The 15,618-nt window shown below is 61.0% G+C and overlaps 1 protein-coding gene across 3 annotated transcripts in view; it reads left to right on the top strand.

The window, feature by feature from the left end:
- Positions 1–14,945, top strand: part of PHF24 (PHD finger protein 24) — a 32,740-nt gene extending 17,795 nt beyond the window's left edge. For 2 of the 3 annotated variants that reach the window (XM_048850252.2, XM_048850251.2), the window contains exons 3-8: positions 1,032–1,217; positions 5,803–5,881; positions 6,451–6,653; positions 8,546–8,712; positions 9,157–9,258; positions 12,556–14,945. In XM_048850252.2, coding sequence (XP_048706209.2) covers positions 1,032–1,217; positions 5,803–5,881; positions 6,451–6,653; positions 8,546–8,712; positions 9,157–9,258; positions 12,556–12,655 — 837 coding nt within the window. In that variant the 3' untranslated portion in view covers positions 12,656–14,945. The remainder of the gene's footprint in view (positions 1–1,031; positions 1,218–5,802; positions 5,882–6,450; positions 6,654–8,545; positions 8,713–9,156; positions 9,259–12,555) is intronic. The other variant, XM_048850254.2, reaches the window with a different exon arrangement.
- Positions 14,946–15,618: the final 673 nt, after the last annotated feature.

Raw genomic sequence — 15,618 nt, 5'->3', positions numbered from 1 at the left:
TCCCCATCCACACCCCTCCCTCCATCCCTCCCCATCCCTCCCTCCCTCCATCCCCATCCATTCCCATACACACCCCTCCCTCCATCCCCATCCATCCCCATCCACACCCCTCTCTCCATCCCTCCCTCCCTCCCTCCATCCCCATCCCTCTCCTTACACACCCCTCCCTCCCTCCTTCCCTCCCTCCATCCCCATACACACCCCTCTCTCCATCCCTCCTTCCCTCCATCCATCCCCATCCCTCCCCTTACACACCCCTCCATCCATCCATCCATCCATCCATCCATCCATCCTCTTACACACCCCTCCCTCCCTCCCTCCATCCCCATACACACCCCTCCATCCCTCCCTCCCCTTACACACACACACACATCCTCCATACCCATCCGTCCCTCCCTCCACCCATCCATCTCTCCCCATACGCACCCCTCCATACTCCTACACACCCATCCCTCCATCTCTCATCCATACCCCTCCATCCGTCCCTCCCCATACACACCTTTCCATCCCTCCCCTTACACACCCCCTCTATCCCTCCATCCCTCCCCATCCCCCTACACATCCATCCCTCTACACACCCCTCCATCCCTCCCCTTACACACACCCTCTATCCCCCATCCCTGCCTATACACACCCCTCCGTCCCTCCATCCCTCCCCTTACACACCGCTCCATCCAACCATCTATCCATCCATCCATTGCCATACACACCTCTCTAGCCACCCCTCTCTACCCCCCACAGCCCTCTGTCTTTCTCCCCCCCGACACACACCCCTCCTCCATCCATCCCCATATGTACCCATCAATGCATCTGTCCACTGCCCTCTCTCTCATGTGGCCCCCATCCCCAAAGGAGCTGAGCCCCCTTCTCCCCGCACACAGCCCCCTCGCTAGTTACAGATCCTGGCCTCGGGGCCTTGCGCCCTGCGTTGCTGCCCCGGGCAGGCCGAGGGAATGGGGGAGCGGGGCGCCGAGGCGGTCCGTGTGACGGGTCCCCGCCTGCTCACCCCGCCCCCCGCCTGCCACGCCCAGGTGAGCAGCGACGAGATGTGCGAGATCTGCGAGGTGTGGACGGCGGAGAGCCTGTTCCCCTGCAGGGTGTGCACCCGGGTCTACCACGACGGCTGTCTGCGTCGCATGGGCTTCCTGCACAACAGCAGCGCCGTGGAGGTGACGGAGACGGCGCACACCGAGACGGGCTGGAGCTGTTACTACTGCGTGAGTGTGGCGGGGGGCGCTGCCCTAGGGCCAGCCCCGGGCCCCACGGCTCCCTGGGGAGCGCACGAAGGGTGGGCAGGGAGCTCCGAGCTGGGGACGCCCACAGCAGGCTCTGCCCGGGCAGCAGCAGACAAGCACCCGACCCCTGCCCCATGGGGTGAGCTGCGCCCTGACCTGCCCCGAGGCCCAGGGCCGTGCCTGGGCCAGGGCCCCGCTGCCCCATGGGGCACAGGGCAGGAGCCAGAGGCTGACGGAGGCACCTGGCTGGGCCCAGACCCGCACGGCAGAGGCTCCGCTTCCCATAACCGAAACCCTGTGTCCCCCCCAGCCCCTTCACCCCCCCGCCGAGCCCAGACAGACGGTGTCACTCCCGACAGCCCTACAATAACACCCCAGCGCCCCCACCCCCCCACCATTCCCCAGCAGCCCTACAATAACACCCCAGCGCCCCCCCCAGCATTCCCCAGCAGCCCTACAATAACACCCCAGCGCCCCCCCCACCATTCCCCAGCAGCCCTACAATAACACCCCAGCGCCCCCACCCCCCCCAGCATTCCCCGCAGCCCGACAATAACACCCCAGCGCCCCCACCCCCCCAGCATTCCCCAGCAGCCCTACAATAACACCCCAGCGCCCCCGCCCCCCCAGCATTCCCCAGCAGCCCTACAATAACACCCCAGCGCCCCCCCCACCATTCCCCAGCAGCCCTACAATAACACCCCAGCGCCCCCACCCCCCCAGCATTCCCCAGCAGCCCTACAATAACACCCCAGCGCCCCCACCCCCCCCAGCATTCCCCGCAGCCCGACAATAACACCCCAGCGCCCCCACCCCCCCAGCATTCCCCAGCAGCCCTACAATAACACCCCAGCGCCCCCACCCCCCAGCATTCCCCAGCAGCCCGACAATAACACCCCAGCGCCCCCACCCCCCCCACCATTCCCCAGCAGCCCTACAATAACACCCCAGCGCCCCCACCCCCCCCAGCATTCCCCAGCAGCCCTACAATAACACCCCAGCGCCCCCACCCCCCCAGCATTCCCCAGCAGCCCTACAATAACACCCCAGCGCCCCCCCCAGCATTCCCCAGCAGCCCTACAATAACACCCCAGCGCCCCCACCCCCCCAGCATTCCCCAGCAGCCCTACAATAACACCCCAGCGCCCCCACCCCCCCAGCATTCCCCAGCAGCCCTACAATAACACCCCAGCGCCCCCACCCCCCCCAGCATTCCCCAGCAGCCCTACAAAAACACCCCAGCGCCCCACCCCCCAGCATTCCCCAGCAGCCCTACAATAACACCCCAGCGCCCCCACCCCCCCACCATTCCCCAGCAGCCCTACAATAACACCCCAGCGCCCCCGCCCCCGCAGCATTCCCCAGCAGCCCTACAATAACACCCCAGCGCCCCCACCCCCCCCAGCATTCCCCAGCAGCCCTACAATAACACCCCAGCGCCCCCACCCCCCAGCATTCCCCAGCAGCCCTACAATAACACCCCAGCGCCCCCACCCCCCCCCAGCATTCCCCAGCAGCCCTACAATAACACCCCAGCGCCCCCACCCCCCAGCATTCCTCAGCAGCCCTACAATAACACACCAGCACCCCCCCAGCATTCCCCAGCAGCCCTACAATAACACCCCAGCGCCCCCCCCAGCATTCCCCAGCAGCCCTACAATAACACCCCAGCGCCCCCCCCAGCATTCCCCAGCAGCCCTACAATAACACCCCAGCGCCCCCACCCCCCCAGCATTCCCCAGCAGCCCTACAATAACACCCCAGCGCCCCCACCCCCCCAGCATTCCCCAGCAGCCCTACAATAACACCCCAGCGCCCCCCCCAGCATTCCCCAGCAGCCCTACAATAACACCCCAGCGCCCCCCCCCCAGCATTCCCCAGCAGCCCTACAATAACACCCCAGCGCCCCCCCAACCATTCCCCAGCAGCCCTACAATAACACCCCAGCGCCCCCACCCCCGCAGCATTCCCCAGCAGCCCTACAATAACACCTCAGCACCCCCACCCCCCCCAGCATTCCCCAGCAGCCCTACAATAACACCCCAGCGCCCCCACCCCCCCCAGCATTCCCCAGCAGCCCTACAATAACACCCCAGCGCCGCCACCCCCCCCCACCATTCCCCAGCAGCCCTACAATAACACCCCAGCGCCCCCACCCCCCAGCATTCCCCAGCAGCCCTACAATAACACCCCAGCGCCCCCCCCAGCATTCCCCAGCAGCCCTACAATAACACCCCAGCACCCCCACCCCCCAGCATTCCCCAGCAGCCCTACAATAACACCCCAGCACCCCCACCCCCCCCAGCATTCCCCAGCAGCCCGACAATAACACCCCAGCGCCCCCACCCCCCCCCAGCATTCCCCGCAGCCCTACAATAACACCCCAGCATGCCGCAGCCCCCCCAGCATTCCCCAGCAGCCCTACAATAACACCCCAGCGCCCCCACCCCCCAGCATTCCCCAGCAGCCCTACAATAACACCCCAGCGCCCCCCCCAGCATTCCCCAGCAGCCCTACAATAACACCCCAGCACCCCCACCCCCCAGCATTCCCCAGCAGCCCTACAATAACACCCCAGCACCCCCACCCCCCAGCATTCCCCAGCAGCCCTACAATAACACCCCAGCGCCCCCCCCAGCATTCCCCAGCAGCCCTACAATAACACCCCAGCGCCCCCACCCCCCCAGCATTCCCCAGCAGCCCTACAATAACACCCCAGCGCCCCCACCCCCCCAGCATTCCCCAGCAGCCCTACAATAACACCCCAGCGCCCCCCCCAGCATTCCCCAGCAGCCCTACAATAACACCCCAGCGCCCCCCCCAGCATTCCCCAGCAGCCCTACAATAACACCCCAGCGCCCCCACCCCCCAGCATTCCCCAGCAGCCCTACAATAACACCCCAGCGCCCCCCCCAGCATTCCCCAGCAGCCCTACAATAACACCCCAGCGCCCCACCCCCCAGCATTCCCCAGCAGCCCTACAATAACACCCCAGCGCCCCACCCCCCAGCATTCCCCAGCAGCCCTACAATAACACCCCAGCGCCCCCACCCCCCCAGCATTCCCCAGCAGCCCTACAATAACACCCCAGCGCCCCCACCCCCCCCACCATTCCCCAGCAGCCCTACAATAACACCCCAGCGCCCCCACCCCCCCCAGCATTCCCCAGCAGCCCTACAATAACACCCCAGCGCCCCCGCCCCCCCAGCATTCCCCAGCAGCCCTACAATAACACCCCAGCGCCCCCCCCAGCATTCCCCGCAGCCCTACAATAACACCCCAGCGCCCCACCCCCCAGCATTCCCCAGCAGCCCTACAATAACACCCCAGCGCCCCCACCCCCCCCACCATTCCCCAGCAGCCCTACAATAACACCCCAGCGCCCCCCCCAGCATTCCCCAGCAGCCCTACAATAACACCCCAGCGCCCCCACCCCGCAGCATTCCCCAGCAGCCCGACAATAACACCCCAGCGCCCCCACCCCCCCCACCATTCCCCAGCAGCCCTACAATAACACCCCAGCACCCCACCCCCCAGCATTCCCCAGCAGCCCTACAATAACACCCCAGCGCCCCCCCCAGCATTCCCCAGCAGCCCTACAATAACACCCCAGCGCCCCCACCCCCCCCAGCATTCCCCAGCAGCCCTACAATAACACCCCAGCACCCCCACCCCCCAGCATTCCCCAGCAGCCCTACAATAACACCCCAGCGCCCCCGCCCCCCCAGCATTCCCCAGCAGCCCTACAATAACACCCCAGCGCCCCCACCCCCCAGCATTCCCCGCAGCCCTACAATAACACCCCAGCATGCCGCAGCCCCCCCAGCATTCCCCAGCAGCCCTACAATAACACCCCAGCGCCCCCCCCAGCATTCCCCAGCAGCCCGACAATAACACCCCAGCATGCCGCAGCCCCCCCAGCATTCCCCAGCAGCCCGACAATAACACCCCAGCGCCCCCACCCCCCAGCATTCCCCAGCAGCCCTACAATAACACCCCAGCGCCCCCACCCCCCAGCATTCCCCAGCAGCCCTACAATAACACCCCAGCGCCCCCACCCCCCAGCATTCCCCAGCAGCCCTACAATAACACCCCAGCATGCCGCAGCCCCGCGCTCGCGCCTGTAACCTGACAACAGACCTCGCGATGTTCAGAACAAAATGCAAAACCTGCTTTGTCACTTCGGCTTTCCCCTGCCAAACCCTGCTCGACCCCGCTGCGTGACACCGCACTGCACGCACACCCCTCCACACGCACACGCGTGTGCACATCACCCCGCCCCCGTCCACACGCACAGAGCACAGCTTCCCTCCCGTAACATGTGGCCTGCAAGCGAACTGAGCTCGTTCCACTGCACACCGGGAAGGGAGAAAGAGACAGACGGGTGGCTCTCCGTATTTCCATGGCTACACGCTTGGGAGGCGCCAGATGCTGCTGGGATGGGGCTGGCAAAGTCCCTGGCGGGATTACGGATCCCGCCAGGCAGCTGGGATGGAGCTCCGGGGCTGTTCTCCAGGTGCTAACGAACCCCTGGGTGTTTCTCTCTGAACGTCTCTCCCTGCGGCAGGATAACCTCAACCTCCTGCTGACGGAAGAGGAGATGTACAGCCTGATGGAGACCTTCCAGCAATGCAAGATCATCCCCGGTGAGTGCTGCCCTTCGCCCCGCCTCACGCTGCAATGTACTGGCCCCTGGGTGTGTATATTGCTCCCCCTAGGGGCTACAGAAGATAAAAGCTCTACTACGGCTGACAGCTGGTGGAGTTTCTCCTTTAACTCAAGCAGAGAGACCAGGGTTTGCAGGCCCAGAGTTAGGCCCATTCTGTACACGTGTGGGATACCTAGAGCCTCACACAGGCACCCCGAACTCCAGCAGCGCACCCCCAGTTCTGAAAGCCCTGGGTCAGCAGGTGAGCAAGATTTTGGGCCCAGATTTGCTCCTTGTTTATTCAGCTGCCAAGACCTACACTCAGGTTCCATGTTCCCCTGGCCAAATCGAGGACATCAGAGGTGCCCAATGCAGAGTGTGCCTGTGATGTCATGGGGGTGGGGTGGCAAGGGACCCCGGGAGGCCTGGCTGCAGGTCCCGGCTGGGGAGTGGACCAGCGTGATTGTGACGGCAGCGCCGGCTCCTTTGGCTGGGCGGGGACCCGCGGGTCAGCGCTCTCCCCTGGGCGCAGCACAGGGCTGACGAGCGCCGGGCTTGGCCTTGCAGAGACCTGCCTGATGCAGGACAGGTTCCTGCACTACAAGCACCTGGTCCACCAGCGCCACTTGGACAGGCCGATGAGCGAGGAGCAGGAGGAGCGAGCTGCCCTGCAGTTCTCCGCGCTGGACCCCGACAAGAAGGGCCACGTCGAGTGGCCGGATTTCCTCTCCCACGAGTCCATCGTGCTGCTGCAGAAACTCCGGCCACAGGTACTGAGACAACCCCCCCCCCCCACGAGCGCACGGAGCCGGGCCCCCTGGGCAATGCCACAGGGCGGGGGCTGGGCACCCCGTGGAGGCCAAGGGGGATCCTTGAGCATCCTAGAGACTGCCCCAGTGCCTCTCCCCATCCCAATGAGCTGCCCATTCCTCGAGATCTCTCTTTCTGCCCAACTTCTGTTTGTGTGTCCGGCCCTCCCCATATCGTCTATCATCTATCTATTCCCATCCACCCCCTGTATCTATCTAATCTATCTATCTATACATCCCCACACATCCCCTCTATCTATCTATCTATCTATCCATCCCCACACATCCCCTCTATCTATCTATCTATCTATCTATCTCCATCCACCCCCTCTATCTATCTAGCTATCTACCTTAGTTATTTTAGAGCACCAATCTCCAGGGTTCATACCCAACACACCAAAGCAGACTGTGAGGAGTCACAAAGGGATCTCACAAAACTGGGTGACTGGGTAACAAAATGGCAGATGAAATTCAAAGTAAATGCAAAGTAATGCACATTGGAAAGCATAATCCAAACTATACATATAAAATGATGGGTCTAAATTAGCTGTTACCACTCAAGAAAGATCTTGGAGTCACTGCGGATACTTCTCTGAAAATATCCACTCGATGTGCAGCGGCCGTCAAAAAAGGGAACAGAATGTTGGGAATCATTGGGAAAGGGACAGAGAATAAGACAGAAAATATCATGTTGCCTCTCTATAAATCCATGGTACACCCACACCTTGAATACTGCATGTGGATCTGGTCGCCCCATCTCAAAAAAGATCTATTGGAATTGGAAAAGGTTCAGAAAAGGGCAACAAAAATTATTAGGGGTACGGAACGGCTGCCATATGAGGAGAGATTAATCAGACTGGGACTATACAGTTTGGAAAAGAGACGACTATGGGGGGATGTGATAGAGATCTATAAAATCATGACTGGTGTGGAGAAAATAAATAAGGAAGTGTTATTTACTCCTTCTCATAACGCAAGAACTAGGGGTCACCCAATGAAATGAATAGGCAGCTGGTTTAAAACAAACAAAAGGAAGTATTTCTTCGCACAACGTACAGTCAACCTGTGGAACTCATTGCCAGGGGATGTTGTGAAGGCCAAAAGTATAACTGGGCTCATAAAAGAACTAGATAAGTGCATGGTGAACAGGTCTATCAATGGCTATTAGCCAAGATGGTCAGGGATGCAACCCCATGCTCTGGGTGTCTGTAAACATCGGGACTGCCAGAAGCTGGGAATAGATGACAGGGGATGAATCACTCAAAATTGTCTTGTTCTGTTCCTTCCCTCTGAGGCCAGCACTGGCCACTGTCAGCAGACAGGATACTGGGCTAGCTGGACCATTGGTCTGACCCAGTGTGGCTGTTCATATTTTCGAGTGGCTGGTCCACAAAAGAGGATAAGAGCCTACTAATGCAGGCACCCAAGGAACTTCTCCTTTTGCTCCAGCCCTAGAGGCTCATACCTTCCCATGCTGAGAGAGAGTCCCAGATTTGAACCCCTCTGTCCGCCCGAGAGGGGTAGATTATATGGAGGCCCCATCACTAGATCAGCCTCCCCCTTTGTACGTCAGGCTGAGACAGTGGCCGTCCCAGCTGAGGTGTGGTCTCCTCTCCCCACACCAATCATCAGGATGGGGCTGAATTCCCACCGCCCCGGCCTGGGATAGCTGGAGAGGGACCTGCCCAGGACATCCCTCAGTGTTGCCTGGGGCTGGCATGGCTATGATGAACCCAACCCCTTGGCTTGTGTCCCTGTGCCTGAGGGGAGCTTTGCCCCCCTGCAGCCTCTCCAGCCATGCCCAGGAGCTCCAGCCAGCCCCCCTGTCCTCCTCCATTCTCTCCCTCCTGCAGAATTCCCTGCTACGGCTACTGACAGCCAAGGAGCGGGAGCGGGCGCGAGCCACCTTCCTGCCCCTCAACCAGGACGGCCAGGGGCTGATCAGTGAGGGCGAGTGCCGGAAAGCCCAGCACGCGTGGTTTCGGAAGCACCAGAAGGAGGCCCCGTCCTGCAATGTCAGGTAACGGGGCCGGGCTGCCCAGGGGGAGAACCCTTCCCCACACATGCTACGGACGAACCCCAGAGCCGGGGGAGCACCAGGAGGCCCAAACTCCTGGGGTTAGTTAGCGGGGCGATTCTACCCGGAACCCCTGCCCTGTGTCTTCCCAGCGTCAGCCAGACCCCCCGTCCCTCCCCCCGCATCCCCCCAAGCAACAGCTTCCACTTCCCGCTGCGTCCCCCCATCTCCCTCCCAGCTGCCTGAGATTGGCATGGGGAGCCCCCCATCTCCCCTCACACCCCTGACGCCACGTGCCCAGCGTGTGGGGCAGAGCTGCAGCACAGCCGGCCCTGGCAACGCACGTTCGTCATAAGGCTACCCCAGGGCGCCGGTGGCGTCCCAGCCCGGCTCCTGAGGCCCAGGGGCACGTCTGCAAAGGCGGGAAATGCCCTTTCTCCTCCGCAGCATCAGCCACGTGGGGCCCATGTCGGAGAGCAGCCCAGCCAGCAGTGGCAGCAGCCAGAGCCAGGAGAAGACCCTGCTGGGCACAGAGCAGGAGGAATCCAGGTGAGTGGGGCGGGGCGTGGGGGGAAGGTGGGTCCTGCCGCAGGAGTCTCCAGGCCCATGGCCACAGCCTCCGTTCAGCTCTGCTGGGCGCAGGCTAGCCGGGCTCCCCCACATCCCAGTGCAGCTTGTCCGGAGGGCCCCGCCCCACTGCTGGGGGGTGGGGTGTTAAAGGGGTATCATAGCAGGGTGGGGCTGGAAGGGTCCTGCAGAGCTCATCTAGGCCAGCCCCCTGCCAAGTAAACCTGGACCCCCCTTGGTGGGGGTTTGTCCTGCCTGGCCTTAAAAACCTCCAGAGATGGGGATCCTACCACCTCCCTTGGGAGCCTGCTCCAGAGCTTAACAACCTGAGCGTTAGAAAGCTTTTCCTAAGAGCCAACCAGCCGCTCCCTTGCTGCAGATTACGTCCTGTCACCATTGATCTCTGTCCCCTTTAGAACAGCCCTTGACACAGCCGAGGGCTGTTATCCGGTGGGTCGCCCATAGCCTGCTTTTCTCAGGACTAAACAATACGAGTCTGTTTCACAACTACCTCACCCCGTTGCCTGGTGTTCACCTGGCACCCACTCTAACGCCCCCAGCCTTTGCTGCAGTCCGACCACCCAGCGAGTCCCCTTGTACACTGGAGTTTTCCTTCCTAAGCATAGTGCTGGCGAGAAACCGGTGTGCCAGCATGGGCTGCTAGAGGTGCCATCTGCCGGGTCAGACTGAGCTGGTACCTCCTTGTGGTCAGTAGTAATTGCAGCTCGTTTCCCCAGTCGACCAGTGTCCTTGCCCCCATTTTGCACATGGGGAAAGTCTAGTGACTTGCCCAAAGTCACCCAGTAGGCGAGGAGCAGAGCCAGGACTAGAACTCCGGTCTCCAGAGTCCCACCCTAGTGCTCTATACACAGGCCCACACAGAGCCTCCGGTGCCTTTTTGCAAGAGTGGTGACATTTTCCAGGAAAACTTGTCTTCAGCAGCTTTCCTGGAATCCACAGAAAGGAGCAGCTTAATCAAGATGGCCTTCTTCGACAGTGGTTTGAGCATTGGCCTGCTAAACCCAGGGTTGTGAGTTCAATCCTTGAGGGGGCCATTTAGGGATCTGGGGCAAAAATTGGGGATTGGTCCTGCTTTGAGCAGGGGGTTGGACTAGATGACCTCCTGAGGTCCCTTCCAACCCTGATATTCTATGATTCTATGACAGCTAGAGCAGAGCTGCTCCCGTCAGCCCGGAGCGTCATGCTGATGGTCTCCCATCACAGCCAGCAGCAAACAGATGTATTGCTACCCCCCAGAGGTGGCTGCATTTCTGTAGTGGGGGGTGGTGGTGAGGGGAGTGATCCCTTTATATTCAGTCTGGAAAGCAGCTGGAGCATCTCCAGGGTAATGAAAAGCACTATAGATATATGAGGCAGACAGTGTAATTATCTCCCCCACCCCCACCCCCCCAGTCCATGCGTCTGGAGAAAATGTTCTGTCTCCTATTAAAATCACTAGGTGGTTGAGGAAATTCACCCAGATGGGAAATCACCTCGGTAAGCTGGAGCTCCATGTATTTCATGGCGTTCAGTCCACGCAGAAAGGGCCAGCTTCATCGCTGAAGTTAACGGCGTCCCATCAGTGCAAAGCTGCAGGGACAGAGGGCTGAGCGGGGCTCTCTGTCTGCCAGACGCCTCGGCTTCTCCGCCCCGGGAAGGATCGTGTGATGGCGTCCCTTTCCCAGGCGGGCGGGAGCACTCTGGTTAAAGCACCCAGGCGTGGGTGTGTTTGGGAGCCCGGCTCGTTAGCAGAATCCTCCCAGGGGACAGATATCTGCTGGCAAGTGAATACATTTTGAAATGGAATAGTCCGCAAATCCTCTCTTCCTTTTCGTTCTCCTGCCCAGGAAAGAGGGAGCCGGGGCTAGTGGTTAGAGCAGGGGACTGAGCGTCAGGATTCCTGGTTTCTAGTCCTCTGTCACCGACGCACTGTGTGACCCAAGGCCCTTCCCCTCCCTGTGCCTCAGTTTCCCACCTGTACAAATGGTGCTGCCCTGTCTCCTGGGGGTGTGGGACGGCTCATTCACGTTTGTGAGGTGCTAAGTATTGTTAACTTAAGATCAGGATCCTCCATTTCCACGGTCACAGCACAGGCACAGACCCCTAAAGCCGCTCCGCGGCTGCTGCCAGACAAACCCCGGACTTCGGGGTCGGGCCCTGAAAGGTCGGAGGATGACGCAGCAGGTGGGCGGGCAGAAGACGCTGGAGCTGCGCCAAGTGCTGCGGAAACCAGCTGCTGGGCTGGAAAACGTGCTACTCTGTGCCCCTGCCACCTGTCGGCCCCCCTCATTGCCGGCTCCACCGCCCTGGCTGCTACGCAGGCCGGGAATCACGGGGAGGCCCCAGAGCGCTACCCTCCGAGCTCCTGTGTGCAGCTGCTTAGGGCGGGAGTGCCCCAACCCCCGGGGCCAGGAGCCTGCCAGCTGCACCGCGACTTGACTCGGAGACAAACACTGAGAAGCACTGAAGGCCCTGCAGGCACGAGGCTGGCGTTCCCGTAACACTCAGACATGTGCTAAGGGAAGGGTGTTTTACTGGGCAGGCAGGGAAGGGGAAGGTTGCCGATACCCTAGGTACCGAGGTTTGAACAGGTACGGTGCAAGGTGAGCAATAGCGGTTCTTGGTTGGGTCTGGGGGGCAGCCCACTCGAGGGTCATGCGTGGCTCTTCCATGCCGGGGCTGCCCTCTCCAGTCCGGGCTCTCGTCCAGCAAATAGGCGCGTGCAGGCTCCCAGGCCAGGATCACTTAGCAGTGTATCTAATCAGGGTCCTTCTGCCCTGGCTCCCTGCCAGCTGCCACACAGACCTGCACCCAGCTGTGATGTCCGGCCGTCACAGCCTTCCATCTGGGACTCTCCATCCAATTCCTGGGGGGTCCTCTCTGCAGCTCCTGGCTTGCCAGGCGGCTGCTGCTTCCCCTAGGTGCCCAGTCAGATCCCGGTTCAGGGTCTTTCATAGGGTTTCTGTGCCCCCTTACCTGGCCAGAAGGAAGGGGATGTGCAATGGGGCGGGGCTGATGGGAAATGTAGACCCCTGCTTAGCAGGTCCATCATGCCAGGCTCTGGTGAGGGGACCCTGTCTCCCCAGGGGTCCCTACAAAGGCAGAGCCCCTCATGCCCCGATGGAGCGTGGCATGCTGGGCTCTGTAGGGCCCATGGGCTTGCTGCTCCGTGGCCAGGCTGGGCTGGCCAGGAGCTGCCGCGTAGCACAGATGGGCTGGGCTGGGGACAGAGCCCTTGCCCATGTGGCCCCCACACTAAGCCCCCTCCGCTCTCCCCAGCAGGCTTGTCGACTGGCCGACCTTCCTGAAAGAGAGCGTCATCTACATCCTCGCCGCCCGCCCCAACAGCGCCGCCATCCACCTGAAGCCGCTGGCATAGCCGCTGCCCGGGACAGGGGCCGGGCGAGGGCTCCCAACCTGGACGATGCATGAGCGGGCGGGAGGCCGGATGCACGGAGCCCAGTCCTAGCCATTGTGTTCTGTATTCGCCGAGCTTGCAGCCGAAGGAGCTGACAGTCTGCTTCACCCGCCAGAGGGGCGCTCCAGCCTGCTGCCCCATCTCCCATGGGCCTCGGGTAGCCACACCCGGCTCCCCTCCCTCACCACGGCCCAGCAGACTTCGGATGGGTGGAGCGAGGCCCCAAACCCCGCACCACGCCCAGCCACACCCCCAGCTCAGTAGAGTTCTGGTTTCTGATTGGCTGAGAGGGAGCTGCCCCCCCCACACACACACCCCCACGAAATTCGGCAGACTTCTGATTAGTGGAGAGAGGACTGAACACAAACAGTCCAGCACCATTCTGGCTTCTGACTGGCAGAGAAAGCCCATGCAAGCCCCCACTTACGCGGCTGGACGGTTCCCAGAGTCGAGGTAGCCCTGTGCCGTCACGACAGGTTGGCGGACCCCGGTGGCTGTGGACTAACGAGGCCCCTGCTGGCCCGGCAATGGCACGGGCGTGCCCGGTGGAGAGCAGAGGGAGGCATGTTGGCTGAGCTGGGGCAGCAAGGCCTGCGGGGCTGCCCTGCCGCTGGCAAGCTGGGCCGGGCACCGTCCCAGCCTCTCCCCTACTCTCTGGGACCCGCCCCCAGACACACGCCATCCACTTTCACCAAAGGCTCTCAGGGCTGGTCCCCAGCGGCCAGGGCAGTGTTACCCTCTCCGCTCTGCACGGTGGCTCTCGACACCCATATTCCAGCCTCCCTGTGTGAGCAGATCTCCGGCTGGGAGAGCAGCCTGCCGGGGAGCTGGGCATGGAGCAAGAGCTGAACGCCATGAGACCCCAGCTAGGACATGGCATACCGGGCCTGGGTCACCCCTCACCACCACCACCAGATCAGCAGTGTGACCGCCGCCACGGAGCTGCTCCTGGTTCACACCCGTCTCCTGGAGAAGAGTCAGACCCTGGTCTCTGTCCGAGCGACAGTCCTGCCCTGGCCGAGAGGGCTGGGTGGGGGACAGGGTGGATTCAGGGCAGAGCGGCTCCGTGTCCCCAGGAGCGGGCATGTGGGGAACTGCTTTCCTCAGGCTGGCAAATACCCGGCCCACCGCTGCGGCTGCATAAACGAGCCACAGAGAACTCCCTTTGAGCAGCTCCACCTCCCGGGTCAGGCGCCAGGTGCTGCTCTGCCAGCCAGGAGGCCCATCAGGACAATCCTGAGAGCTGGGCGGTGTGTCGGCTGCTTGTCACGGGGCCGGCTTCCCCTCTCGCTCCCATCAGTGTCAGCTCCAGTGAAGTGAGTCGGGTTCACTGCGGTGTGGGGGAGGAGGATCAGGCCCCCTGTGTTTATGGAACGAGGACGTGGCCGGAGTTGTCGAAGCGTTGCCGCGAACGTAACCTGGGCCTCGCCCCGGGATGTCTTTCTAGAAGACGCTTGCTAGCTCACTCACCAGTACTGGGCTGGATGCAGGCGTCATGGGGCGGGGTTAGGCAGGAGGGCAGGCTGGAGGGTCACAGTGGTCCCTTCTGGCCTTGCCATGCGTGAAGAAGGGAGACGAGTTTCTTGTATTTCTTAGTCCTCTCAAAGTTGTCAGACGCCAGCTACCTGCCTTGACTACACAGCATCGCACGTCTGCGAATTCCGAGCCCTCCGCCAGACTTTATGGAATCCGTAGCCACCCGTGACTTCACAGCCATAAGCCAGGATAGAAGTCATGCCCTCCTGCTCCAAAAGCACCGGCCAGTGCCCGGAGTCAAAGAAGAATCTTCTTTTACTGTTAGCCGTACAGGAGCTATGTAGGAGCTGAGCAGTTCCAGTTCCACCTACCGGGGGCAACGGTGACACATGTGCACTAGCTTTGCACATCTTTCACAGGCACAGTGCGAGCAGCCCCCATTGGCACTCGGGACCCGATAGCTGTTCATAACAGTGCCTCCTGTTCCCTACAAAGAGAAGCCAGTATTGCACCATGATGCAAGATCAGCAAACTCATCTGAGACGCTATCAGGAGGGACCAGATTTCCACCCCACCCAGCTTACCCACCACAGAACACGGCCGCAGGGACCAGCTACCTTATCATAGAATCATAGAATCATAGAATATCAGGGGTCCCCCTGAAGGTCATCTAGTCCAACCCCCTGCTCGAAGCAGGACCAATTCCCAGTTAAATCATCCCAGCCAGGGCTTTGTCAAGCCTGACCTTAAAAACCTCTAAGGAAGGAGATTCTACCACCTCCCTAGGTAACGCATTCCAGTGTTTCACCACCCTCTTAGTGAAAAAGTTTTTCCTAATATCCAATCTAAACCTCCCCCACTGCAGCTTGAGACCATTACTCCTCGTTCTGTCATCTGCTACCACTGAGAACAGTCTAGAGCCATCCTCTTTGGAACCCCCTTTCAGGTAGTTGAAAGCAGCTATCAAATCCCCCCTCATTCTTCTCTTCTGCAGGCTAAACAATCCCAGCTCCCTCAGCCTCTCCTCATAACTCATGTGTTCCAGACCCCTAATCATTTTTCTTGCCCTTCGCTGGACTCTCTCCAATTTATCCACATCCTTCTTGTAGTGTGGGGCCCAAAACTGGACACAGTACTCCAGATGAGGCCTCACCAATGTCGAATAGAGGGGGACGATCACATCCCTCGATCTGCTGGCTATGCCCCTACTTATACATCCCAAAATGCCATTGGCCTTCTTGGCAACAAGGGCACACTGCTGACTCATATCCAGCTTCTCGTCCACTGTCACCCCTAGGTCCTTTTCCGCAGAATTGCTGCCTAGTTATTCGGTCCCTAGTCTGTAGCGGTGCATTGGATTCTTCCGTCCTAAGTGCAGGACCCTGCACTTATCCTTATTGAACCTCATCAGATTTCTTTTGGCCCAATCCTCCAATTTGTCTAGGTCC

This window comes from Caretta caretta, chromosome 5, assembly GCF_965140235.1.
Source record: "Caretta caretta isolate rCarCar2 chromosome 5, rCarCar1.hap1, whole genome shotgun sequence".
Classification (NCBI taxonomy): domain Eukaryota; kingdom Metazoa; phylum Chordata; order Testudines; family Cheloniidae; genus Caretta; species Caretta caretta.
Note: the sequence above shows the minus strand (reverse complement) of the source record. Positions and strands in the feature narration are given on the sequence as shown.